Source organism: Penicillium longicatenatum, assembly GCF_028827895.1.
Source record: "Penicillium longicatenatum strain IBT 33135 chromosome Unknown contig_6_segment0_segment0, whole genome shotgun sequence".
Classification (NCBI taxonomy): domain Eukaryota; kingdom Fungi; phylum Ascomycota; class Eurotiomycetes; order Eurotiales; family Aspergillaceae; genus Penicillium; species Penicillium longicatenatum.
The window spans coordinates 202,331-229,028 of NW_026643123.1; the positions used below are offsets into that span (position 1 = coordinate 202,331).

General features: G+C 50.4%; 12 protein-coding genes across 12 annotated transcripts; 6 read left to right on the forward strand and 6 right to left on the reverse strand.

The window, feature by feature from the left end:
- Positions 1–914: 914 nt before the first annotated feature.
- On the forward strand, positions 915–1,819 carry N7484_008289 (SUR7/PalI family protein; the record flags this gene model as incomplete). The annotated part of the gene is made up of 3 exons (XM_057118676.1): positions 915–1,040; positions 1,113–1,496; positions 1,565–1,819. 3 exons carry the CDS (start codon positions 915–917, stop codon positions 1,817–1,819), a joined length of 765 nt encoding a protein of 254 aa, XP_056968231.1.
- Positions 1,820–3,051: 1,232 nt separating this feature from the next.
- Positions 3,052–4,293, forward strand: N7484_008290 (mannitol-1-phosphate 5-dehydrogenase; the record flags this gene model as incomplete). Its single annotated transcript, XM_057118677.1, has 2 exons — positions 3,052–4,214; positions 4,269–4,293. 2 exons carry the CDS (start codon positions 3,052–3,054, stop codon positions 4,291–4,293), a joined length of 1,188 nt encoding a protein of 395 aa, XP_056968232.1.
- Positions 4,294–5,186: 893 nt separating this feature from the next.
- Positions 5,187–5,859, reverse strand: N7484_008291 (glyoxalase family protein; the record flags this gene model as incomplete). The annotated part of the gene is made up of 3 exons (XM_057118678.1): positions 5,187–5,251; positions 5,304–5,379; positions 5,431–5,859. The coding sequence occupies 3 exons, from the start codon at positions 5,857–5,859 to the stop codon at positions 5,187–5,189; spliced, it is 570 nt and encodes a 189-aa protein (XP_056968233.1).
- A 503-nt stretch (positions 5,860–6,362) lies between these two features.
- On the reverse strand, positions 6,363–7,164 carry N7484_008292 (uncharacterized protein; the record flags this gene model as incomplete). Its single annotated transcript, XM_057118679.1, has 3 exons — positions 6,363–6,497; positions 6,552–6,941; positions 7,000–7,164. 3 exons carry the CDS (start codon positions 7,162–7,164, stop codon positions 6,363–6,365), a joined length of 690 nt encoding a protein of 229 aa, XP_056968234.1.
- A 337-nt stretch (positions 7,165–7,501) lies between these two features.
- On the reverse strand, positions 7,502–8,461 carry N7484_008293 (uncharacterized protein; the record flags this gene model as incomplete). Its single annotated transcript, XM_057118680.1, has 2 exons — positions 7,502–8,121; positions 8,233–8,461. The coding sequence occupies 2 exons, from the start codon at positions 8,459–8,461 to the stop codon at positions 7,502–7,504; spliced, it is 849 nt and encodes a 282-aa protein (XP_056968235.1).
- Positions 8,462–9,182: 721 nt separating this feature from the next.
- Positions 9,183–10,841, reverse strand: adaB (chromatin-binding transcription regulator ADA2; the record flags this gene model as incomplete). Its single annotated transcript, XM_057118681.1, has 3 exons — positions 9,183–9,251; positions 9,306–10,691; positions 10,749–10,841. 3 exons carry the CDS (start codon positions 10,839–10,841, stop codon positions 9,183–9,185), a joined length of 1,548 nt encoding a protein of 515 aa, XP_056968236.1.
- Positions 10,842–11,655: 814 nt separating this feature from the next.
- N7484_008295 (Serine/threonine-protein kinase gad8) lies at positions 11,656–13,973 on the forward strand (the record flags this gene model as incomplete). Its single annotated transcript, XM_057118682.1, has 3 exons — positions 11,656–11,677; positions 11,809–12,545; positions 13,776–13,973. The coding sequence occupies 3 exons, from the start codon at positions 11,656–11,658 to the stop codon at positions 13,971–13,973; spliced, it is 957 nt and encodes a 318-aa protein (XP_056968237.1).
- A 1,108-nt stretch (positions 13,974–15,081) lies between these two features.
- Positions 15,082–18,106, reverse strand: N7484_008296 (coatomer subunit beta'; the record flags this gene model as incomplete). The annotated part of the gene is made up of 7 exons (XM_057118683.1): positions 15,082–16,302; positions 16,360–17,302; positions 17,355–17,680; positions 17,741–17,772; positions 17,834–17,855; positions 17,910–17,972; positions 18,089–18,106. The coding sequence occupies 7 exons, from the start codon at positions 18,104–18,106 to the stop codon at positions 15,082–15,084; spliced, it is 2,625 nt and encodes an 874-aa protein (XP_056968238.1).
- A 673-nt stretch (positions 18,107–18,779) lies between these two features.
- On the reverse strand, positions 18,780–19,690 carry N7484_008297 (complex I NDUFA5 subunit family protein; the record flags this gene model as incomplete). Its single annotated transcript, XM_057118684.1, has 3 exons — positions 18,780–18,919; positions 18,975–19,079; positions 19,143–19,690. 3 exons carry the CDS (start codon positions 19,688–19,690, stop codon positions 18,856–18,858), a joined length of 717 nt encoding a protein of 238 aa, XP_056968239.1. The 3' UTR covers positions 18,780–18,855.
- A 431-nt stretch (positions 19,691–20,121) lies between these two features.
- N7484_008298 (putative disulfide isomerase) lies at positions 20,122–22,505 on the forward strand (the record flags this gene model as incomplete). Its single annotated transcript, XM_057118685.1, has 4 exons — positions 20,122–20,342; positions 20,405–20,486; positions 20,545–22,080; positions 22,134–22,505. 4 exons carry the CDS (start codon positions 20,122–20,124, stop codon positions 22,503–22,505), a joined length of 2,211 nt encoding a protein of 736 aa, XP_056968240.1.
- A 419-nt stretch (positions 22,506–22,924) lies between these two features.
- On the forward strand, positions 22,925–23,820 carry N7484_008299 (cytochrome b-c1 complex subunit 10; the record flags this gene model as incomplete). Its single annotated transcript, XM_057118686.1, has 5 exons — positions 22,925–22,927; positions 23,119–23,180; positions 23,473–23,526; positions 23,591–23,738; positions 23,812–23,820. 5 exons carry the CDS (start codon positions 22,925–22,927, stop codon positions 23,818–23,820), a joined length of 276 nt encoding a protein of 91 aa, XP_056968241.1.
- Positions 23,821–24,862: 1,042 nt separating this feature from the next.
- N7484_008300 (amino acid permease) lies at positions 24,863–26,698 on the forward strand (the record flags this gene model as incomplete). The annotated part of the gene is made up of 3 exons (XM_057118687.1): positions 24,863–25,118; positions 25,177–25,288; positions 25,354–26,698. 3 exons carry the CDS (start codon positions 24,863–24,865, stop codon positions 26,696–26,698), a joined length of 1,713 nt encoding a protein of 570 aa, XP_056968242.1.

Genomic DNA, 26,698 nt, shown 5'->3' on the forward strand with positions numbered 1-26,698 from the left:
GAGGCTATAGCTCAATTGAACACCGAACTCTACCGAATTTGGTAGTTTCTATAACCTGCATTCTTCCCATGCGCAGACCATTAAAAAGCTTTTCCCATGATTGATTTTTTGTCACTGTTTTCTTTTTGTAGTGAGATGCGAGTTGAAGCTTTCTGTAGTGCAAGTTGACTATTCCAAGAGGTGTAGCTGTCGACATGGCGGAAGCCCCCTGCCGGGATATAGTCTACATGGAACTACTCAACCCAAGCAACAAGGCACAAATTTGAAAGGGGAAAACAGAAATCATAATCCTCAGCAAAGCAATAAATCAAGAATTATAATTAAGGATGCGTGACCTAACAATCCATCCTCAAATTACCAGTCGGTGGTGTGCAAGACCTCCAGTGGCTGGCAACATTCCTCAACCAACCCACCCGCGAACCCCTTCCAACCCAGCCAAACACAACTCAGGATCCCCATCGGATAATGGATCTACCCTGACCCGGTCATTCTCATCCCCCGATGAAAATGCCCCGGACGATTGATCCTGAATCCCCGTGATGACAGCCCCCCGACATGTGGGATCGCGCTCCTGGCATCGCATGCTCCTACCTTCTAGCCCACATTGAGAATGATGGCGTGCATTCATGGTATAGGACTGTGTGGTGATATAAAGGGTCTGCAAGCTGGAAAGTCAAAGTCTTTGAGTGTGAATCAGGAAGGTTTTGTTTTAGCGTCTTGAGGTAGGTTATTCGATCATAGTATGTTTTCCATATACTAATGTGCATCTTTGTTTCTATGTAGCTTCGGGACTCCGATTAGATCTTGTTTATTATCCGATCTTTCAGTCTGTCGTTTAGTCCTCTGGGTTATACACGGTCTCCCTGACGAGATTCTTATGCCGGTACTGACAATCATAGCCTCATTCAGCTGAAATGGCTCGACCCAATTTGAAGGGTCTGTTCCCAGTGGCGGCAGCGTTTATCGCGTTCATCCTCACGCTTCTCTGCCTATTCGCAGGAACGCAAAGGAACCTGCTCGATGGAGCGGACATTCTCACCGTAAGTTGCGAATGCACTTCAACCATCTCCCACGCAAGTTCAAGTCCTCAAGCTGATCCATTCATCTCACAGCTCTACACCCCCGAAGGCGGATCCACCTCTGGTATCCATGAGTTCTACTCCATCCATGTCATGTCATACTGCCAAGGGACATTGGGCACAGTCGAACCAGGTACGCCAGGTAGCGCGCGCAACGTGACGCAGTGTTCGGACCGCCAGATTCTTTTCTCATTTGACCCGACCGACGCTTGGTCGGAAGCCATAACACATGGACCTACACTCGAATGGCCACGCGTGATCAGCGACGACTTCCACGCCTTCCGCCTCACGACACAATCAATGGCAGTGCTGTACTGCATCGGCGTGAGCGCGGTGGGTGCCGTTCTCCTCGTGCGGGTGTCGTCGCTCATTTCGCGGAGGGTGCAGCGGGGGCCATTTGAGTTTGGATTCTTTGTGGTAAGTCGCAATCCATTTCCTTGTGCTCGCACCTCTGCCGGTGAGACAGATTCAGCTAACCATGTCAGCTGGGATCCCTGAGTATGAGCATAGCATCTATTATTGCGACGGTAGTAGCGTTCGAATTTGTGGCTTTGATCAATGCCCACGGGGACGGATCCAACGTGTCGGCTAGCTACGGGTCGAAGTTCCTCGGCATGACTTGGGCGGCTGCTGGGTTACTTTTGGCGGGGAGCATCGTTAGTTTGATTAATGTTATCCGGGGTCCGCACGTGGAGCCGCCGAAAGATGAGGAGGAGGGGTTAAAGGAGTTGGAGGGGTAGAAGAGGGCAGTGCGCTCATGCACTCCCATCCCAATGGGTATGAGATGCAGGGTTCGGGGAAACTCGTCCACTGATTCAAGCGTAACTCCTTGGACTGATTTCGGAATATGAGATGATGCCACCTGAATGAAACCAAATTACCGTGTTCAAACCAATCACATATGGTCCAGTTCCTGGGGACGGAAATGAGCCAAGCCTAGACTGTATGCCAGAGTCCTAAATGGCGACTCGACGGAGTAATTCTCACCCAATCCTGCGCTAGGGGAGGGAGTAACCAATCGAAGAAAACGCGCGGAACGTATCTCTCGGTAACAGGATCAATTAGGCCATGCAACCCGGAAGGGAGAGAGACGCGACGACAAAGTAGACTCGAATAAACCTCGGAACCAAGTCGTGCTCATCTGCGACTAACGGGGGAAAACTGGGGCTGGCGGCCTGTCAGCCGTACCAAAAAGGAAGTGGGGAATGGGCAGTCGATCAGGTTCAATGTCTGTGGGCGATTTTGAATATCAGATTCGACAAAAGCCCGCGCAGGAACACAGTGCTCCGGAATCCCGGGGTTTGGGTCAGGTCCGGTCGGCGCGATGATTCTCGATGATTCTCGGGCGGAGTTCTGACGTAGATACGGGATTTCCCGCGATCACGAATTTGAGTCTGATCAGTTTGGGATGCTCGGGATTCCCTTGCGCATGAGCAAATCATATTGGAATCAGAGACCATGAGGGATAAATCTTGGAGCCAAATGAGGGCAAGCGTCCACCGTGATTTCAGGTGCCCGACGTCAGGCCAGTGACCCTCTGGTGCCTGGTATCATATACCCCAGTATCATAGATCAGGACTTAGATTAATACCCTCTTTCAGGGTGGGACATTCCAAAATGTTACACTACGGGATTGTTCGAGAAGGGCGGAGTAACCACGCGAAAGCATAATGATGTTCTCATTGCTGATTGGGACCGAAACAAGGCGGAGGCTTGTTCCGTGCGCCCCCCAATCGATGAAGTCATTCACTTGGGATAGAGCCAAACAGCAGCTGCGTTCCTTGGAAAACTCACGAGAATTCCGTTCTTTCTCTTTTGGTCTGTAAATACAAATAAACCCCTCATTCCCCCTTACACTTTCCTTTTTCTTAAATACTGCAAGCCTTTCCCCTTCCCATTCCTCACCCACACCCTTTTCTGATCTGGATCTATACCATTGCCTCTTATTTCATTCTCATCCTACTATCCAATCATGGGCAAGAAAGCGATCCATTTTGGCGGCGGCAACATCGGCCGTGGCTTTGTGGCGGAGTTTCTTCACACGGCCGGCTATGAAGTCGTCTTCATCGATGTGATGGACAACATCATTTCCGCCTTGCAATCCACTAAGTCTTACCAAGTCACTGAGGTCAGTGAGGAGGGGGAAAACACCAAGACTATTACCAACTACCGCGCCATCAACTCCAAGACCCATGAAGAAGATGTGGTTCAGGAAATCTCCACTGCCGACGTTGTCACCTGCGCCGTGGGCCCCAACATCCTCAAGTTCATTGCGCCAGTCATCGCCAAGGGTATTGATATCCGATCCACCCCTAAGCCACTGGCTGTCATTGCCTGTGAGAACATGATCGGTGGCACCGACGCCCTGCACGGCTATATCAAGGACAACACTGACCCGGCCCGAGTCGAGTCTCTCGGCGAGCGAGCCCAGTTTGCCAACTCGGCGATTGACCGCATCGTGCCCGCCCAGCCCGCCGACGCGGGACTCAATGTGCGCATTGAGAAGTTTTACGAATGGGTCGTTGAGAAGACTCCCTTTGGCGATGTGGGACACCCCGAGATCGCCGCGATTCATTGGGTCGACGATCTCGAGCCCTACATAGAGCGCAAGCTGTTCACCGTCAACACTGGTCATGCGACCGCCGCTTACTACGGGAAATATGCCGGAAAGAAGACTATCGCCGAGGCGATGCGTGATTCTTACATTAAGGGTGTTGTCCGGGATGTCCTGAACGAGACGGCCTCGCTCATTGTTGACAAGCATGAAATCACTGCCTCGGAACAGCAGCACTACGTTGAAACTATCATCAACCGGATTTCCAACCCCTACTTAGAAGATAGCGTCGAGCGTGTTGGTCGGGCCCCGATGCGCAAGCTGGGTCGCAAGGAACGATTCATTGGACCTGCCGCGCAATTGGCGGACCGTCATGCACGTTTCGAGGCATTGCTGGGATCAGTGGAGATGGCGCTACGCTTCCAGAACATCGAGGGTGATGACGAGAGTGTGGAACTAGCCAAGATCCTCAAGGAGAACTCCCCGAGTGATGCCGCTGTTCAACTGACAGGCTTGGAGCGGGAGCACCCTCTATTCCAGCCTGTGGTGAAGGTGATCGACCGGGTGCAGTCCGAGGCAAAGTAGGTTGAAATCTGCCTCCTGCATTGGGGTTGAGACTAACTGATCGACTATAGGGCTCCGGGTCAGCCCCGCATCTAAGAAGCTTTCTCTATGTATTCTTCCTGTCGCATGGAATAGGGCATACACGGCGCCACGGTGCAATGGCTTTTGTGTTTGTTTTACTTTGTGTTCACTATTTTTATTTGATGACTTTACGATTCTTGCATGTATGAATTAGCCTGACAATTGAACTGAAACAATATGATATCACGATGATCTCGTAGTTAGGACGGGGTGCTCTTCCCATTGCTGCCGTAACCCATGATGCATGTGGTTTTTCGTACAACGCTGATGCAATGCCTACGCAATTCCCAGGGTACCGACAGGGATCCACCCCTCGGCATCAACCCGGACTGTCAACCGGCCTTGCCCGCAGAATTCTATATCAAAATCTGATATAGAAAATGACGGCGTGCCAGACTGATCTCGAATTCCGAGAATCACCGCTTCAGAGACCGAAACCACCTTTGCATCATAAGTTCGACTCCACCTACGTAACATCATTCGCTTCAACATGTCGATTCCCCTCTCAGCTCACCGGGTATTATTCCTACGTTGCTGCCCGACACTCCAGGTTCAGCTCGGAAAAGTAATATTCCTTGGATCGGCGAGTAGCCAATTACATGTCCGTGTACCCAGGTCTGTTTCACTAACATGCGCCACCATTAACCTTCCTCCACTAGTGCACCGGTCAATTGCGGGGAACTCTGAAAACATGTAGATATTGGTAGCCGAGAGGGCCTACCTGAGAGAGTCAAAAGTAAACCATCATTTGATGTATTTCCGGACCATAATCTGATCTCATTGAAACCATCGTGAGGAATGTTGAATAAACCAAAATCTCGAGCTCTTCAGCATTACTCCCATATCTGCTGAAAGAAAGCAACTGGTATCATCGGGTAACGGAGGTTCTTCGTCATTCATCCCTGCTCCTATTTTCTGTTTCCTGCAAGATGTTGCTGGGCAGCAAGACCCCGAGCAATAAGGTCCTCGTAAGCTATACCATCATCCTGTCAGCAAAGATCCAATCAAACCCGATCAGTTCATACCTTCAGTTGGCGGCGTCGCAACATGCTCACCGACCGGTACATCAAGATATTTGATAGAGGTTTCCGGAATAGAGATCTTCAATCTTATCAACAAATGAATACTGTCACGAAAAGTCCATAAACATACATTATGAGCCTTAAGATCCGCATAAACCAAAGTAGCAGTGCGCTCAATGTTTTTTGTCAACGCCCTCAACTCGACCGTCGGCGAAGAGCTCCAAAAAGCCGAGATTCGGTTCTTGCTCTGGAGCTGCTTCCAGCTATACCATTTCACGGACGTTGAGGGGATGGTGTAGTTGTGTTTATCCAGCCAGGATAGAAATTCCATGTGATTATAGGCGAGAAATAAACCACGGTTAGCGCAGTGAGGCTCTTGTCTTGCGGCATTCATCAACTTGCCATCGGATTCGGCACGAATGGAATATTCGCTGAGGAGTTTTTGAAATTCTTTCCTGTCGAGTCGGTTGTGGAGGAGATTTGTTCTGATTGTTTCGATGATGCCTGCTGTTTTTGCCAGGAATTCAACCGCCGTTGTGACTTCAGAAGTTTCAGTCATCGCAATGTCTCAAGACGTCAAGTGAGATTTGATATCTGGTGTGGTTATGAGAGCAGGGGGTGTCAAAGTCTAGATATATTAGCTCGTAATAAAGCAGCTGATCAGACACGAAATGACCAAGGGCCAAAGGGCGAGAGTGGTCGATCTCTTGAGCCACTTGCATCGTTGATACGGGTGTCGAACGTTGGTTATAGTTTGCTGTGAGACTCAACCATGGTTGATGTCGCATCTGATTGGTTCGCAGCTGACCAGGACTTGCCTGCGAATCACTCACACCTTGACAGACTTTGACAATGTCGGACTTGATGATCAGACAGCTCAAGATTATCGCCCAGCTTACTGTGTCCTTCGGGAGTTGTTGCTTCCTGGGTATGACCGTCGCCTGGATTATAATAACAGTCTTTACCAGACAAACAAAATAAAACTTCATGATCAAATGCCTGATCTTTGGACTATACATGCAACATCTTACGATATCTGGGAATTTATCTGATTATACATTCTCACTGAATATCCTTCCGCATGAAAACGATCTCAATGTCCCACCTGTCTCCGTTCGCATCCCACACGTCGTAGTAGTTTGGTACGATCTTAATAGGCATATACCCCCGACGACCATACCAGTCTTGGTTTGTGATCTAAAAGGGTCAGAAATCGAGACAACTTTCAAGGTTAATACTTTTAGTGCTCACCTTTGGAACGGCCCCGTAAGTGGAAATTGCAAAGTCCTCTCGTTGCTGGTGCTTACTCGTCACCGTGTCCAGCATGAGTGTCTGCGCACAGAGTGGCTCGCGAGTCGCCATATTCTCAACTGCATCCATCGCTGCACGGCCAATTCCCTGGCCTTGGATGGTCTGCAAGATGAAAAAGCTCTTGATCCAGAAGACCCCTTCCAATGGGATATCGAGACCAACTCTGTCGGCATCTTTGTTCTTGGAATCCAAGGAAATATGGCCAATAGGAGCAAAGGCTTCTCTCGATGCTACTCGTGATCTTCCATTCACGGAATCTGCGGTGTCATATAGCACTTCTTCATTCTCTTTACTGACCGGTTTTATATCCGAGTCATCAGAGCAACGGACCTATGAGTAAGTCAATACAAGGCTTTTTCGCAGCCAAGTAGGAATCAAGAGAACTCACGATCCAGTACATGCATTTCGTGCCTTTTATCTGTTCTTCACGCCATTCCTTTTCCACCTTTTCATAGTCCCAGTTACATTCAACTCGTTGCTTATAGAGCCATGCTCTATGGGTTGCACATTTGGCATCCCAAGGGAAAAGCGAGATTATTGACTTGGAAGCCATGGTGAACTGTAGATGACAGGAGGAGACGCAAATTCTATACTTAAATTCAGAATTCTCACTGTCGGCGTCTTCCGCCATCTGATTTCAAACGCCGGTAGACTAGTCCTGATTAGGAAAGTGACAGAGCGAACCCCGGAATGGCCCAAGTGGGAACACTGGGTGATGGATTAGGAATTAGATCCTGTTATCGTCAAATAGAGTCAAATTGATGGATGTGCTGCAAGTATATCCATGGATATCTCTTATGTCAGAACTACTGCTCAAATGCTTGTGGTTCCAGACTGTATCATTGAGTACCCGTTGCATTTGTCAATCGCATACAATGGATGGAGAGTCATCATAGCTTACTATCCTTCCAAACAGGCGCCCTCTTCTCCACAAAAGCCTGCAACCCCTCCTTAATATTCTCCCCCTCATACAATCTCTTAACCCAAGTCTCGGACAACATCCCCGTCGCCTCATCCGCCCCGATGCCCTCCCAACCAAGCTTAATCCCCTCCCGACTGACCAGCACCGAATCAGGGCTATTACCAGCAATAATGATAGCAATAGCTAGTGCACGCTCCACAATGATCTGGTTTCCCTCTTCAAGCGAAACGTCCTTACCCCCCACGTCCACAACCTCATTCACAAGCCCCCATCTCTCCGCCTCATTAGGAAGAACATTCCGACCCGTAAGCGCCATCTCCATCGCACGCTGCTTCCCAACTGTACGGACAAGACGCGGCAGTGCACCTGCGAGAGCGACCACACCCCGCTTCACTTCCGGTAACCCAAAGACACTGCGAGAAGACGCAATGACCAAGTCGCAGTTGATGATCATTTCCGAGCCACCACCGAAACAGAGACCATTCACCGCGGCAATTACGGGCTTTTTGCCCTTTCTTCGGGCGAGGCCTCCGAAGCCGCTGTTGGGCATGGGGCTACGGCTCTTGGAGCCAGCGTTGTCATTCCATTCTAGATACGGTCAGTTCAATTATTCTCAAATGTGATCAACCCCCAGCAACGAGCGTAGTAGAATGAATCATGGGCAGTCGAGTTAAATTAAACTCAAAATAAACCACATACCTTTCAAATCGGCACCGGCGCAGAACGCTCTCCCTGTCCCGGTGATAACACCCACTCTCAAACTCGGCTCCTCGTCCATCCACTCCCAAACCCCATGCAGGTCTACATGACCTTGTGAATTGATGCAGTTGAGATCGCGAGGTCGATTAAGGGTTACTAGTAGGACATGCGGAGCTGGAAAGGTGAGAAGGGCATGTTGAGGAGCAGGGGGTGGGTTAACGAAGGGCATTTTGGGTAAATTTTCTCCCTTGGAGATATTTGAGTTTCAAAATGTATCAGTTTGTTTGCAAGAGACACAGACGAGGTGGCCTTGGGTTCAATGCAGAGTTATAAGTTGGAGTGATGTTGCGGGTCCGATAAATGCGGAGAATGATGGAGATGCCGAGGGCCGATAGAGCATCAGAGCCGACTGCCTTTTTCAAGCCGCCAACGTTGATCTCCCGTACTAATTTGATTAGTTGGCTCACCTTTCCCAATTGATGTCATGACATCAAGGATGTATATGATCTCTGGGATTTTGCCCCAGGTCTCCCTCCAGGATCCTCAAGAGTCTCGCACTGATGAGCGTAAATCCTAGATAGGAAACTAACCGCGTTTTCTTGAACTCCGCATCTCGGTCGTCCTGGACACCAAGACAAGGATACCAAGGGTTGAACCACGGGCCTCCCCACATTGCATGGCTTTCTCGGAAAAGCGGTATTATGACGATGGTGATTAGTATCAATAGTTACTTTACTGTGTGCCATCTCGCGCTTGCGAAGACAATTTTGATATTATGATAATATTCCAACTGGTGTCATTACCACCCGGGTACCTCGATATATGAACATCAGATCAACACCTCCCCATCTCCCGCATTGTAAACGCCCAGAAAGTAATAACGCTCCCAATAAAAATCACAGGTAGATATTGAACAAACGCACAGTCTCAGGGAGGGTATAAGATCAAAGCTAGCCCTTGTTGATCCATCCACTGTGCACCATGAAATCGTAAATGCGGCTGGTTTTGGTGCCCTCGATCTATAAGAAGTTAGCAAACCCCCGAGATGGCTATGCGCATAGATAATCTCTCACCTTGCAGATCGCACGTGCATCCTTCTTCTTTAGATTACCGCCTTGTTTCATTGCCTCCTTCAACAAAGTCTCTTTCACAACTAGGTATGGCTTTGGCATCAGGCGCAGCATGTTGCACACCTCAACCTCTTCTTTGGTCAGGAGATGTAGGTCGGCTGCTCCTTCGCTGTCTAACTTCCACGGGGAAACTCCGCTTAGCGGCTGCACAACATATTTCGTCTTGGCTAGCGGGGGTGGAGCGGCATCACCGAGGAGGAACTGATCAAAGTCGTTCGGAGTGACATCAGTCAGATCAGGCAGCTTGTGGGGGTTTGCTGCGCTTTGGAGGCGGAGAGGAAGTTCAGGGGTAGTGAGCTGAATCGCGGCGGTGGGCGTCTCGGGAATTTGGCTTTGCTTGGGACGCGCACTGGCAAAGCGATCGAAGGAGCCCTGGGGCAGTAGTCGTTGCGCACGTTGCTGTTTGTCCTGCTCGTACTTCTCACCCGCCTTCAAATCCCCAATGCCCATCTGGCGCCATTCCTGAAGCTGAGCGATGGCAAGACGTAGATTGTGCTCGTACTCCAGTCCCTTGTTGAGGTCGTCAAAGTCCTTCTCGTTCATCATCCGGGCCAGCGGTTTCGCTTTGTTCAGTAACTCCCGCTCTTCCTTGGACCGTTTCTTCTCTAGCGCGGTGTTCTTTCGGTACTCAAGCAGATTGTGCTCGAACAGAATCTTCTTGCGCTCCGTGCGTGCCGTGAGGCGCGAGTTATAGATATCGACAACGGTCATCTTCAGCTCGTTCTCTGCGTCCACTTCACCGTTAGGGCCGATGCCCGCACCCGGTTCGAACGCCATGTGTTGAACCGCCTCCTCCGCATCGTTCAGGAACTCCGTCTCAAACTCTAGCCGACCGGGCATGTAGCCTTGTACCTCGTGACATGCCGGAACACTCGCCGTGGGTTTCTGTTTCGGGGTTGTGGGGGGTGCCGCCTTGGCTGCCTCCTTGCGCTCCTCAATACGTCGCTTCTTGCGTGTTTGAAACTCCTCCTTGGGAATGGCATCTTGGAGGCTGTGGTCATCCGGATCGGCACGGTCGGGAAGAGGGAAATTGGAGCTATTCACATAGGTATCGATGTAATGATCGCGCACTTCATCCTTGCTGCGATAGCCACCGATGTGGTCGGCGATATCGGCCCAAGAGCCAAGTCCGTAGATCTCGGCGCCTTCGAGTAAAAGCAGCTCTTCATCGGCGCCCCAGTCTTCTTGGAAGATGGGAACGGAGTTCTGTTCTATGACTTGAAAGGGGTGGGAGGATGGGTCGTGATTCTTGGATTTCTCGCCCGCCGCAAAGCATGGGACGCAGAGGTCATATTCATGGCAGTTGGGGTGGGCGCAGGAGATACGGACCTAATAAGGGGCTGATCAGGATTTGAATCGCACACTTGGAAGCTCAAATAGACTCACGGTCGATGTCACGTCCGCCGAACAAACATCACAATGGAACTTCGTGCCAGCCTCGGTGCCGCGCGAGGCGGTCTTCTTTCGTATTACACCCATCGATCCTTGGTCATTATCATCCTCCACTGAGTCCGAAGCCGTTGCGAGATCCCAATATCGCCCTCCCGAGATGTGAGAGGGCAATGAGTGGGAGAGTAGAGGTAGGGGTGAGAGCTGGGGTAAGATCTCCGCGCTGACCGGGGTTGGGGGAGATTAGTCCGCGTGGAGGCAATTGGCACAACGCAGCTAGAGGAAAGTAGATAAGCAACAAGATGAAGATGTTCAAGTTTCCGTGTCGACTTTATGGATATTACCAAATGTTTCCGTCTCAATGGATTCATGAGTTAAACGTTACGGTTTCTATGATAAAATGGATCCCTTTGGTGGCTGATACATGCACTGCCTCGTTTGTGGCTGGTAATTTCCTATCCTTACGGTCACGATACCAATATTACCAAAACTGACAGCCCTATCGCACTTTAAATCCCTCCCGGGGGGGTATAAGTAGCGTAATCGACATACGCCACTTTCCCCTCTTTCTTTAAGTTAGATTTCTCGATTTCTCCCCTGGAAATTCTTCCCTGATTCTCTCCTTTTTATATCTTCTGGCCTTATTCTTGAATTCTTTTTCCCTGAGCTCGATATCCAAGTGCTTTCAAAGCCATTACCAAACCAGCGAGAGAAGAGACCGTGAAGGTAGGATCGTCTCTTTTGCGCTGATCCGATCCCGTTGGTGGGTTTCAAAGGGAACTTTCGATGTTGACTTTGTTTGGTGACCCCAGTCTACACAACCGCGGTCAACTTTGGTCTTCGATCTTGTTGAGCAACCCCCTGGACAAGATACAAAGAACATAAGTCAACAAAGACCGCCATCATGTCCTGGAAGCTCACCAAAAGTATGTTCAGTTGGTCTCCCTCCCTATTTTCCACCCCTCAAAATTCAATGTGACACCCCTCCTTGAACAGTGGAGGCGGTGCATATGCAACACCCTCAGGGGAAATAAGATGGACTAACCCACCCATATAGAACTGAAGGAGACGCACCTTGCACCCTTGACACAAGGTTTCGGTCGGTCGTCGTCTACCTCAACAATCAAGGGCGACTCAAATGGCGGTGGTGATGAAACCCCGGTGGCCACACAGGCCCCGAGCATCCCCCCGACCCCTTCATCAAATGGCATCGGTAAGGAACACCGGAAAGTTGGATGGAAGTATTTTCCGAGATCAATGCTAATTCATCCGGTTCATACTCTCCAGTCGCCTCGGAGTCCCTCGTTTCCCCCCCCTGTGGCTCAAGTGAACCCAGGTATCCTCATCGTCACCCTCCATGAAGGCCGAGGATTGGCTTTGTCCCCTCAATTCCAGCAGATCTTTAACTCTCATTTCCAAAACAATTCCTACGCTCCCTCGTCACTGCGCCCTAACACCTCCTCTTCGTCACATTCGTCGCATGGACAATCCGGTTCCTACGTGCAGAATGCCCGACCGCAGTCCACTAGTGGGGGTATCAATGCCGCACCCACCATTCACGGCCGCTACTCGACCAAGTATCTCCCGTACGCTCTACTTGATTTTGAAAAGAACCAGGTCTTCGTCGATGCCGTGTCTGGTAACCCGGAGGCCCCTCTGTGGGCAGGAGACAGTACGGCCTTCAAGTTCGACGTTTCCCGGAAAACTGAGTTGAACGTGCAGCTGTATCTACGCAACCCTGCGGCCCGCGCTGGTGTCGGTCGCAGCGAGGACATCTTCTTAGGCGCCGTGAAGGTCCACCCCCGCTTCGAAGAGGCGGGCCAGCCTTACATAGATGACCCCAAGTTGAGCAAAAAGGACAACCAGAAGGCTGCCGCCGCTCATGCTGAACAGGAGCGCATTCGGGGTCAATCTGGTGCTGAGTGGCTGGACCTTCAGTTTGGAAGCGGCTCTATCAAGATTGGAGTTTCATTCGTCGAGAACCGGCAGCGCAGTTTGAAGATGGAGGACTTCGATTTATTGAAAGTCGTTGGGAAGGGAAGTTTCGGTAAAGTCATGCAGGTCGTGTAAGATAGCACCCCAATCCCCCGGTTTGACCGTCCTGCTAATGACCCTTTCGTGGAACAGGAAGCTTGATACCGGCCGGATCTACGCCCTCAAGACAATCCGCAAGGCTCATATCATCTCGAGATCCGAAGTTACCCACACTCTTGCAGAGCGCTCAGTGCTTGCGCAAATCAACAATCCTTTCATTGTCCCCTTGAAGTTCTCCTTCCAATCTCCTGAAAAGCTGTACCTGGTGCTGGCATTTGTGAACGGCGGAGAATTGTTCCATCATCTGCAAAGAGAACAGCGGTTTGATATTAACCGTGCCCGGTTCTACACCGCAGAACTGCTATGTGCTCTTGAGTGTCTCCATGGTTTCAAGGTCATTTACCGTGATCTTAAGCCCGAGAACATTCTGCTCGATTACACTGGCCACATCGCCCTTTGCGATTTTGGCCTGTGCAAGTTGGATATGAAGGATGAAGACCGAACAAACAGTAAGACTTCTCGTCGTCCTCATTTTAAGCTCTTGGTAACTAATCCTCTTTCAGCTTTCTGTGGAACTCCCGAGTACCTTGCGCCTGAACTTCTGCTTGGTAACGGCTACACCAAGACCGTGGATTGGTGGACCCTGGGTGTATTGCTTTACGAGATGCTGACTGGCTTGCCTCCATTCTACGACGAGAATACCAACGAGATGTACCGCAAGATTCTGCAGGAGCCTCTGACCTTCCCTAGCAGTGACATTGTCCCGCCCGCTGCTCGGGATCTTCTCACTCGACTGTTGGACCGCGACCCCCAGCGCCGTCTGGGTGCTAGTGGTGCAGCAGAGATCAAATCTCACCACTTCTTTGCCAACATTGACTGGCGCAAGCTGCTTCAGCGCAAGTATGAGCCCAGTTTCCGTCCCAACGTGGTATGTATCCCCCTTTCCCCGGTATCGCCATGTTGGACATTTGTTCTAATTGCTTGATTTAGTCGGACGCCCGTGATACGGACAACTTCGATGAGGAATTCACATCGGAGAAACCACAAGATTCTTATGTCGATGGGCCAGCCCTGTCACAGACCGTGCAGGAACAGTTCCTTGGATGGTCCTACAACCGTCCTATCGCCGGTCTCGGTGACGCCGGCGGCAGTGTCAAAGACCCATCATTTGGCAGCATCCCCGAGTAAAAGCACAAACCATGCTCCAGGCTGCCTTTTCGACTAGATCGAGAAAGATCAATGTGCAAGAGAAGCTCATAGACGATTCTCCTTTGTGCTGTGTTTTTTTTTTTTTTTTTTTTCTGTCCTGGTCCACTCACATATCACCAATCTTGATCATTTTTCCTCCTTTTTTCTGTCTTGTCTTTTGTTACTTTCCATCCCAAGGAGTCTGTGGCATCCTAGTCTCAAAGTTTCTCCAAGCTCGGAGACTTTTGTGTGATTCATTTTTTCCCATCTTTCTTGTTTCCTCATCTCGCCTCCCCCATTGAGCGCTTTGGTTGTTTTTTTTCTTCCTGGTGAATCCATCTCAGCGTCATCGAAAACTCCTTAGGCAGGTTCCTCCTCAACCCTTGTTTTTCCGTTCGACATTCTCCAGCGGTCATTACCTCTGCCTTGACTTTCTGTTTGTTTCGGGCGCGAGAATGATTTTCTGTATCCTTGACGGTTTACAATGGACAGTACCAACACATCTCCTCGAATTGACGATATGCGTATACGTGTCATCCTCTATGCTAGATATTTTCTGTTTATTCTGTTTCTTTGTTTCTTTTTTTCTTTTTTCTCCGCTTGGTCAGTGCCAGTGAGGAATTGAGAACCGGAGATCGAGTTCAATCCCAATTGACTATTGATTAGGCATCACAACTTTGTGGTAACAGTTTAAGATTTGACAATTGTAGTTCGAAATAAAGCCTGTCTATAAATCCTTGGTCTATGACCATGGAAAACCAATTCTGTTCTACTTTGGAAACCATTGTCCAAGGGTTTATCCAGGCTTCCTTACATGAGCTAAGGACTAAGTGACAACTTCACGAAAGATGCTGGGATCATGGATGAGACCGTATCATTGTTCTATTCGTTCAATCTCAGGCATCTCGCCAAGATTGAAATATGGCCAAGAATTACAACAGTAACGCAAAGGAAATAGTAGGGGCACAAAAGAAAAAGGAAACAACAAAGTCGGACACACGTTAAGACGCCGCTCGCAATTCAGAAGTAACCGACTTCGGCAATTGGAAAATAAAATGCTCTTCTATCAACGCTTCGCCCGAGCATGTACGAAAATAACCTGACCATTTTACTCCTCAGCCTCAGCATCGGCCTCGGTCTCCTCCTCCGCCTCCTCTCCAGGCTCGGCTTCGCCTTCCACCTCAGGACCCCCGTTTGTCGCACTTGCGGGCTCGTTATCGTCGTCCGCGTTAATATCGATCAGAGACTCGGATGACGGAGGCTCGGGAACGCCCTCTTTCTCCAGACGGATGTACTCGTCCCACTCTGGGAACAGGTCATCGTCTGTCGAAGCAACATCAGGGGCTCCTGGTGGAACTCCGATCAGACGAGCGACCTTAGACTTGCCTGAGGCATCAAGAGACTCCTTCCACTGGACAACAAGTGCGGGTGCACGGCTGGGCTTGTAAGTCTGGGCGAAGAAGACAGCCTCGGCAATGCGGCTGGTCTGGACGAGCAGGTCGATGCCACCATCGACATCACCAAGGGACCAGAGAGCAGAGAAGGCAACGTTGTGTAGGCCTGCCTCGGAGGCTTGAGCAACGAGGGCACGGAGGCCTGTACGGTTGTTGCTGGCAGTGTGTAGCAGTAAAAGAGAGCCGAAATCTTTCGAGTTGACAAAGCACTCCTCAGCAAGAGCAAGGTTCCAAGACTCCATAGACTTGTCGCCAAGAAGCTTCCATCGGTGGCTGTTCTCGACCTTCGCGTCGCGAGTAATCTGGAGGGCAGTTTCAAGATCGTTAAGTGATAGGGCCAGGTCGAAGCGGTGTTCGGGATCTGTGGCAACTTCAAGGGCCATTTCCTTGTATCCTTGGCCCTCAAGGAAACGGGCGACCTTGTTCATTTGATCTTGGGGCACATCTTCGAGTAATTCGGCGGCTGTTTCCATATCACCGCGCAGAACGACAGTCTGGTAGCTAACCATGCTGAGGGACAGGCCGAATGAAACGACATTAACGTCCTTGTCACATAAGTAGATTCGACCATCACGAGGGAGATATCCAAGAACATAGGCCGGTTGGTCCATGTGGCTGATCGAGATGACCTGGTCTCCAACGAGATAGTTCAAACGGTTTGTAGAGCTCGAGAAAATGAGAACGTCTCCCACCCAGCAGGCACTTGTGATTGTCTCGTTAATAGAAGCGACAAGCTCGACAGCCGCCTCGACACCATCTTCATCGGCCTCCCCGTTGTTGACACCTTCGATAAAGGCCTTTTTCGAGTACCTCAAAACGTAGAAAGCGTCCTCACACGCGAGTGTGACAAGTTCGCCAGACTCAGACCAGTAGACCTGTTCGAAATTGTCAGTTCAGCGCATTTTTGAAGCTCCATTGTATTCCAAGCTTACATTCTTAGGGTCAACTTCAATTCGTCGGACCAAGCTACCGGACTCCCAATCGAAAAGACCAATGCCACCTTGGCCCTTGACGCCAAGTAGCACACCATCAGTCAGCCCCTCGGCTTGGAATCCGACGTCAAGGCCACCGGGTTGCTCCTTGAAGTTCTTGAAGATTTTGACACTTGTTGCGGATTCACGGATGGCGTAATCATTGCTGTTGTCCTTGGAGCCCCAGGCAAAATCCAGAGCTTGACCGAAGGCCTTGTTGCGCCATGCTAACGCTGTGTAAATTATGTATTCGCCATCGCCACAAACGGAGACGAAACGTCCATTTGGTGAATGGGTCAAAGTTTGTGGGTATACCTCGCAGGTTCCCAGATCCTTGGCCGGCAATGAAAGGGGTTCACCGTCCTTCAGGCTCGCTTCACTACCCTTAATGACAGACGAGACCACCTCGCTGTGTCTGGCCCAAATGAGCTTACCGGATCCGTCCATCGAGACTGCGGGTTCCTCGCGGCCCATTTTCACAACAACTGCACCATCGTCGAAACCCATTGCAACGCCCTGTCGGCCCCTCTGGTAGGCAACACACCATGCGCGCTCCAAACCATAGCTTAGTGACTGCTCCAGGCGGTAGGTGTTCGCGTGCCAGATCTTGATTGTTCCATCTTCCGAACCTGAAATAATGACGGGCAATTCAGGGTGGTAGCACGCAAAAGAGACATTGCTAGTGTGGCCCTCCAATGTTGCGACAAGTGCTTTGGTGGTGTAGTCCCAAACTTTGATTGTCTTATCATCGCTGGTGGTCAAGAGATATGGTTTATCGGCTCCGGGGTAGTAGTCGACGTGGTTTACACCCTTTGTTTCGTGCGCCTCGAGGGTCGAGTTGGCGTGGGGCGAGCCAAGGCTCCAAATTTTGACAGTTCGATCAAGGCAAGAACTTGCGAAAGTGCTGTTTCCTGGTTTAGTGAAGTGCCCTAGGTATAGAGATACAATTCGCTTACTTCGTGTCCTTTGGGTTAATCGCCATTCCCATCACATAGTGGCTGTGACCCTCAAAGACCTGAACACACTTCCAATTCTTCTCCCAATCCCACAACTTAATGGTCATATCATCACTGGCGGTGAGAATGTAAGGCAGAGTCGGATGGACAACAATTGAACGGATGTAGTCCGGGTGTGCTTCGAAGGATGTAATCTTCTCGGAGGTATTGTAGTTATAGACACGGAGCTGGAAGTCGTCCGAACCGCAAACGATCCAGTTCTTCCGCGCGATGAATCGACCGGCACGAACAGGGACATCGGTGAGCTCGAATGTTTTGATAATTGACTAAATAAATGAGAAAGATATTTAGCTTTTGTCAGCATGGTTGAGCCAGGCGGAACGTACCTGTGTCTCGTATGACCAAATGTAAACGTGACCTGGCGCAGGGAACGGGTTAGAAAACGGAGGCACTCGCAGGCAACACCATGCCAAACATACCGCTGTACAAGGTGGTCAGGATCTGACGAGGTATTAGTATGAGTCAAGACATCAGGGGATTATCAATGAGACTTACCCATGGCTCTGTGGGGTGGAAGTCGATACCCTTCACCCGCTCGGAGCGGGCAAAGAGTTGCCTCTACATCATAACACTCTCGTCAGCAATCTCACCAATTCCAGATTCCAATTGTCTCCGCATTGGCAGGATATCGCCTTGCTACCAAGGGCAGCCACAGCGGAATAGACTCTGCGTACCTTGATGTCGAGCCGCATGTTGTGGGGTGGACGGGGTGTTTGTGTGATGCGACGACTGGGGGCGTTGAGGAGCGAGAAATCCACGAGCCGCTCAGACAGCCCGGGGGAATAAGTGACAGGCAAAGCTCGGGATCAGCAGGGGAATTAAGATAACACAGAGCTTTTCCTAGGAAGAGAGCTTAGCTGGAGGGGACTCAGGGACAATCAATGTGTCCACAAGGGGATTCCCGCTCTCACCGCTTTCACATCTTTCAAGATCTGACCCGCATGTAAATACATAGCACTTCAGCTTTAATGCTAATTCAGCTATAGTAATTACAATATTATTGGTAAAAGAGACCTCACATTCTGAGCACCCGATCAAGTCCACGGTCTTACATCCTTCTAAGGTTACCATGTTTGGCATACAAGGCAACAATTTCCAAGTGTTGTATCAGGATGTCTACAGCCCTGGTCACAATATATACAATAGAGGTCTAGAGGTTCTGAACATTGTTAGGTGCATAAACCTTGCACGTGTGCATTTCTTTTTTTCAATAAGCATCGATACTATGAAGTGTCTATTGCAATCAAAGATACTCTACTGGGTACTACATACATGGATAGGTAATAGCATAGTATGAACATCTTTAACTATTTTGATGGGATTGGTATTATTGCCGTCAATTGAAGGTATTGATCAAGAAAAACGTGAAGAAATTTATTCGAACATCCCATCCTCTAATAGTTACAGAAACTGGCATTCCAAGCCTTTTTCCGGTATCTTCTTAATTACCGCGCTCAAAGTAGGTCCATTGACCGGGGGCAGGCTTTTCCTCAAGCTCCTCCCAACTATACAAACATGTCAGCGATCCCCTATGAATGAAAGAGTTCAGCTATTACTCACACTTTCGCCGTGTACAGCTCATCCACAAGCTTGGACTCGGCCTCGGCAACCTGGATGATCTCCTCGATGAGGCCTGCACCGATCTTCTGCTCAATCTCAGAAATCCTGTTTCAATCATTAGCCTCTGAGTTCTATTTACATAAAAGCTCGGGGGATGGAATCGCATACTGGTCAGCCTCCAGGGCGGGTTCGCTCTCCCACTTCATGGAAACTTCGTGGAAGTCAGTCTCGTTGTTGGCTGACTCGCTTCCCTCCTCGATGATCTTAATCCACTCGGCCTCTTCCGCTGGGGTACGGGTAGGACCCTCAGTTGTAGCGGACAGACCCTCGCCATCCCACTCCTTGCCACGAGCCTCGTCACTGAAATCCCGCTCTTGCGAAGCGGCGTAGGCGAATGCGCCGTTCTTAAGCTGGAGCTGAGCGAAACGCTCGGGCTCAGCACCAATGGTCTTCTTCGCGCGCTCCAACCATGCATCAAAACCAGGGGGCTTCTGTGATTCAACGATCTGAAGACGGTGGCGGGTCAATGCCTCGACGGACTGGCGGTATGCAGACGTTTCGGGAAAGGATTGCAGCTTCTGAAGGGTGTTGGTGTAAAGGAAGATCAAAGTCGGCCGGGGGCTCGGGTGGGTGAAGAGGCCAGTCAATCCGGTGGGAGCAAAAGGCTCCAAGTACCGGGGCTTGGCATTGGCCAACAGTCGAAGTGTAGACCTCATTGTGGTTGTGGTATGAATGATATCTGAGAGATGCTGATTGCGGAGAGCCCAATTGGTCAGGGTGAGACGGCGGGCAAGTTCGATGGTCGGGATCCGGATTAACTGAAGTCCCGTGACATGAGGAAGCAGGGGCAACACCGTTTTGTTCAATTGTATTCCTCACGTCCGCTAAAGTTGGGACATCACCCGGTGTGTTGTCTGATTTTGTTCTTTCCACGGCTCGGGGCTTGGTCAATCCTCCCTGCTGCTTTCACGCTTTTTCTTCGGTATCCTGCGCTCATCTCCTCCGGTCGTCCAATGTGCCACCTGTGACATTTCGCAATTTCACCCTTCGACCTCTGTCCTTCGTTTAAACAGCCTCGAAGGCTTCCATATTTTTCCTCTTTCAACTTTATTATCCGAGGCAGAACTACTCCTCACAATCCGCCAGAATGAGAGCCTCCTGGTTGGGGTGGTCCCTCATCTCTCTACTAGCCGTCCCGACACTGTCCGCACCCTCAGACGGGGATTTGAGCAATGTCAACCGATTGCAAAAAAGATCCAGCAAAGGACTTGACCCCGAGGAGCCATCTGTATTCAATGGCCTTGATGTGCCTCCCTTGTTTCAACTGACACAGAGTAATTTCGAAGAGACGACCAAAGATGGCATCTGGTTAGTACCCTTCATCTTGTGCCGATTACATCAGGGAGACTCGATGATCCTAACAGCCCTAGGATGGTGAAACACTACTCTCCAGCCTGCACGCACTGCAAAAAGGCTGCGCCATACTACCAAACAACCTACGAGTACTACTACGTGAGTGATCTTCCTCCAAGATCAATACCCCTCCCCCAATGCTAATAGCCAGTTCTAGACCTCGAACCCTATAACGCCATCATCTGGAAAGACCCCGGACCCTAAATCCATCAACTCCTTTACTCAATACTACAACTTTCACTTCGCATCTATGAACTGTCTCACTGACGGCGACCTTTGCGAGAAACTTGGTATCAAAGCCTACCCAACCTTTGCTTTTTACGAAAATGGCGTGCAAAAGGACACTTTCGTCGGCGCGAAGAAAATTGAGGATCTGAGCAAACTTATCGAAGAAAGACTCGAGGCGACCAAGCCGGGGTCTCGTCCTCCGCAGGGCATCAAATTGCCTGAGGTTGGCGCACCTGGTGTGGACTCAACTGCAGAGCCCGATTCGCCGGTTGCTAAGGACAAGGACCCGGAAGCTGGAGTCAAGGCTGGCGAGAAGCAGAATGAACTGGTTTCCCAGCAAGCTCCGCCGTCATCTGTGAACACCAAGTCGGGCGATACCACTGTGGTCAAGACCAAGCCGAAGAGCGCACCTCCCAACCCGCAGGGCATTTCCGTTCCCCTCACTGCCGAGAGCTTTCAAAAACTAGTGACTACGACGCAAGACTCCTGGTTTATCAAATTCTACGCCCCTTGGTGCCCCCACTGCCAGGCCATGGCTCCCAACTGGCAGGAGATGGCCAAGGAAATGAAAGACACACTGAATATTGGTGAAGTGAATTGTGATGTTGAATCCCGCCTTTGTGAAGATGCGCGAGTCAACGCCTTCCCCACCATTTACTTCTTCCGTGGTGGTCAGCGAGTTGAATATACCGGTCTCCGCGGCCTGGGCGATTTGCTCTCGTTCACTAATAAGGCCATTGGACCTTACTCTGAGATCGAGGATGTGGATGCAGCCACCTTCAAGGAGTTGGAGGAGACCGAGGAAGTCCTGTTCTTGTACTTTTACGACATCGCTACCACATCCGAGGACTTTGCGGCCATGGACCGTTTAACTCTGAGCCTTGTGGGTCACGCCCGGATTGTGAAGACTAGCAGCGCTGCTTTGGCCGAAAGATTCAAGATCTCGACCTGGCCACGCCTTTTGGTGGTCCGCGATGGTCGCCCTAACTACTACAACGCCCTTGCACCCAAGGATATGAGAGACTTCAGGCAAGTCCTGTCCTGGATGCAGACTGTTTGGCTGCCAATTGTTCCTGAACTCACAGCTTCCAATGCCCGCGAAATCATGGACGGCAAATACGTCGTCCTGGGTATCCTCAGCCGCCGGCGCTCTGATGATTTCAAGCAGTCCAGGCGAGAGTTAAAGGAGGCTGCTTCCGAGTGGATGGACAAGCAGATTCAACTGTTCCGCCTAGAGCGATCTGAACTTCGTGATGCCAAGCAATTGCGCATCGAGGAAGCGGACGACCGCAATGATCAGCGCGCGCTACGGGCCGCCAAGAACATGCGCATCACCATTCGTGAGGATGACAAGAAGCCCGTCCACTTTGCCTGGATTGATGGTGATTTCTGGGAGCGCTGGCTCCGCACCACTTACGGTATCGATGTTGAGAACGGTGACCGTGTCATTGTGAACGATGAAGATGTAAGCGCCTATGTTGAACCCATTTTGCACCACTGATTACTAACACCTCACAGAACCGTCGTTACTGGGATACTGCTTCCAGTGGAGCTCCCATTATGGCCTCGCGTACCTCTATTCTCGAGACCATCCCTCTTGTTATTTCGTCCCCTCCCAAGCTGTCCCCTAAGTCCACTATCGGTACTTTGGAGACTTTCTTCTTCTACACTCGATCCTTCCTTAGCAGTCACCCTATTCTCTTCTTCATCCTTTTGGGCCTGACGGTGGCTGTGGCCGCAATCTTCGGCCGTGGACGCTTCCTGCGTCGCACTGGTCTTGGTCGTGGTGGCATTCTGGGCAATTCTAACGGTGGCACCAGTGGTGGCTTCTTCCATCTAGATGGAAAGGAGGGATTCTTGAACGGAGGCTCGACTGGAAAAGTCGACTAATGAGAGCATGTACAGTTCAGCTGTTTGGCTGCACAGTTTCTTATAATTTTCTGTTACTTTAGACTGTATTTGATTTCAGGCTATCTTCCTGCTGCCAGTCCCTTGGTCTTTGCACGTTCGACCCTGGGGTATTGAAGCACATACTTCTTTATTATTAGTTTCATTCTGTCTTCCAGCAATCCAACCCCAATTCCCCGATTTCCACCGTTTTCTAGCGTTATTGATTGTATACTTCAACCTTCCCCAGGTATTTGAATCAATTATCCCGCCTGTGATTGGTGGACAGGCCATTGATCACGTGCATCATCCCATACTGACCGATGATTGGCTGCGAACTCGGGCGCTCCCGGTTTTCGTCGACCAAGTGCCAGCTCCTGTCCCTTCATCCATTGTCCTACGATCTGCTCTCGCTGACCACAATGGTATGTTCTTGCCTAGGCGAACACTTCTATCAAGTCCCCACACCTTTCACAGACTCCGTTTTCATTGAGTTCGCAGCCGGGGGTCCGGTCGCCCGCCTCGCGTTACCGACAATGACCTCCCGGGATAGACGCGGAACGTACGATTTTCCTTGAAATCAATGCTAACGCTGGCCCTTTTCTTCAATCCACAGGCTTTCACTCCTACCCTCCGCCGCGCTGCGGCCCAGGCCACCAGCTCTGCCTTTGCACCCAAGTGAGACCCCCCAAACTCAACTCTTGTGCCCGTGCCGGAACCCCGTGGACGATGCACCAAGTCAAACAGTCACCGGATTGGATATAGATTGGTATCCTTAATGCATATGAAGGGCAATCTGCTGCATGAATTTCTGTTGAATGTGGCTGGAGCATGGCTTAATCCCTTCCAGCGGACTGTGTAGCCGGTGCAAAACTTCGTCATCTCGGAGTTTACCGTTTGCTTGAAGGGTTACACGATTGCCTAATTAGGGCGACCCCAAGGGAGAATAATGCTAATACAATCTGTGTAGGATCGACATCACCCGCCGCGTTGCTGGCTTTGACATGACCAGTGCCGTTCGGGCGTAAGTCTCCCCCAAGTCCATTGAACAGACCTTATAGAACTATAAGACTCACATTTGATTATAGTGGTACCCTTGCTGCTTCCTTCGGTGTCTTCGCCGGTACCGCCGCTCTCTTCATGTTTGGCGAGGTACCCCGTGTGCGCCGTGATATCCTCCAGCAGTTCCCCTTCCTGGACACCTACTATGACCGCAAAATTGCCCCCGAGGACAACGTAAGTTCTTCTTTGGCTCTTTTATTCTGCTATAAGTCTTCTCTTCTGCTGTGGGTACTGACTGCCGGTATAGCCCTTTTAAATGATTTCGCTTTGGTGGACAACGGGCGACATGCCATTGCCCCGGTACTGGAGATCAGGGGGAAGTTGTGTAGAATAGTGATGATAGTCTTTTATGTTTTGAATAGCACATAGAGGCAGCTGTTTTTCCAAACCAAAATCCATACTCAATCTTTGTAGATGTGATCGTTACTGATCTAGACCTCTCGCCTGGGTCGTAGTGATCTCGAAACGGATTTTAGTTCACCCTCTCTCAGATATGATCTATTGGTCTAAGCAGATCTTAATATAGTTGATTCTGATGTACCAAACGAAGGGAAGTATGAAAAGCCACTTCTCCTGAGAGGGCAGGTCCATGCATTGTAGATAAGCATCGATGTATGCGAGTCCAACATCAATCTTATCTCTGACCCCTGATATCACGAGATAAGGCACATTCGCCTCCGTCGACGCCTGAAACTGCCCTGATGGGTTTGGTAGCGTCCTTGCCAAGCTAACTGGGGTAGCACGGATCTCATTCATTCAAATGACAGGGCATTTAAGTTCCATGTCTACGAATCACAAGCCTCGTGGTGCGGAGAAGCCCATGCGCATTGCCCGAATCAAAGGATCCCTTCACCTTCCGAGAAAGCCATCGGCCCAGAGATTGGTCTATCGCAGAATAAATCATCTGTATTACGGCATCCATTCTGTGATGGACCAGTCGTTATCATATCGCGATTTGTGGAGAGGACCTTCGACCAAAAGCAGGTCCCTGTTCGTCCCACCCCTCTTATTATGTCCTTCTAGCGGCCTGCCGCCCGCTGCAGGAGGTTCACATGGCTTGATTGGCCCAATCTCAAAGTGCCGTCATAGATAGATAACCATAGCCGAACAGCCCCCAGCTTTGTAGCTTGAAACCTAGATCACAGCTAGTTCATAACGGCCTGAGTTCCCTTGGTCGGCAGGTCCGATGCCAGACCTCTAGCTGCGCTTGCTACTGCCGATTTATCAACTTTCTCTCTCCACATCTTCCTTGATTCTTTATTGGTACTCATATTCGTGGAAGATCTTGGCTCTCTATTATGCAATCAAAATCATCTGATTCGGCCTATAAACGGCCCTCGGTTTATAGTGGTACCCAGCATGCCCCTGTTACGTCGATATTGGCAGATGGCGATGTGCCATATACGGACCATGAGATGGACGCAGACGAGCGGGTCATTATGGCCTTGGGCTATAAGCAGGAGTTCAAGCGAGAGTTCTCCTTATGGACGACTTTTTGCGTCAGTTTTGCAGTGCTCGGATTACTTCCATCATTCGCAAGCACATTGTATTATGGTTGGTTTCTTGCCAGTCCTTGACCATGGTCCTAGTCACCACTAACATACTTGAGCAGGTATGGGATATGCAGGAACGGCAGGTATGGTCTGGGGCTGGATCATCGCGATGCTTTTCATCCAATGTATTGCAATGTCTATGGCGGAGCTGTGCTCGGCCATGCCTACAAGGTATGCCATTTTCACTTGTCTTGAACCCCTCCCGGCGTATATTGACTTATAAATTTTACTTCTAGTGGCGGACTCTATTATGCTGCAGCTGTGCTCGCGCCCCCAGGCTGGGGTCCCTTAGCTGCGTGGATTACAGGATGGTCCAACTGGATTGGACAAATCACCGCAGCACCGTCAGTTGACTATGCGCTGGCCGCAATGATCCTGGCTGCCGGTTCAATCACGAACCCAAACTACGTCCCGACGAACTGGCAGATCTATCTTCTAACGGTCTTGATCATGATCATCCACACGGTAATCAGCAGTCTACCCACGAAACAAGTAGCACAGTTCAACTCCTGGGGCTCTACGTTCAACGTTCTTGCGCTCATCACCACCCTGATTGTCATTCCTGCGGCTACAAAGAACACTCCTAAATTTACGCCCTCTCACGAAGTCTGGAGTCACATCAAGAACCAGACCGATTTCCCCGACGGCATCGCCGTACTTATGACTTTCGTCGGCGTAATCTGGACCATGTCCGGCTATGACTCACCCTTCCATCTGAGTGAAGAGTGCTCCAATGCCAACATTGCCTCCCCGCGCGCCATCGTCATGACATCTGGTGTCGGTGGCGTAATGGGTTGGTTCCTACAGCTTGTCGTTGCATACACAGTCACAGATATTGACGCAGTCATCGGGTCAGAGTTGGGCCAGCCGTGGGCTTCGTACCTGCTCCAGGTTCTACCCCAGCAGGCAGCACTTGGCATTCTCGGTCTGACGATTGTCTGTGGTTTCTCCATGGGCCAGGGATGCATGGTCGCCGCCTCACGGGTGACATATGCCTATGCTCGGGATGACTGCTTCCCCTTCTCGAAGTACTGGAAGAAAGTAAACAAAACTACTCAGACGCCCGTGAACGCTGTAGTTCTCAACACTATCCTAGGATGTCTAATGTGTCTTCTGGTCCTTGCTGGCACCACCGCCATTGGCGCTTTGTTCTCTATTGGCGCTATCGCGCAATTCGTTGCATTCATCATCCCCATCTTCATTCGTGTCTTCTTTGTGGGCAACCGGTTCCGCAAGGGACCTTGGAACCTCGGCCGCTGGGGACCCCTGGTCGGTGGTATTGGATGCTCTTTTGTTGCGCTCATGGTGCCTATCTTGTGCTTACCCAGCGTCACCAAGAAAGATTTGACTCCGGATCTTATGAACTGGACTTGTCTTGTCTATGGTGGACCGATGCTGGCCGTTCTGATCTGGTGGTTTGTTGATGCCCACCGGTGGTTCACTGGTCCCAAGGTCAATGTAGAACATGCTATTCATGCTGTTCATGTTGAGCCAGAAGTCAGTGAAGGCGTGGAGCCGGAGCATGTGCAAGAGACCGAGAGGATGAAGACAGCGAAGTCTGATGAAACTCTGCCGAAGTAG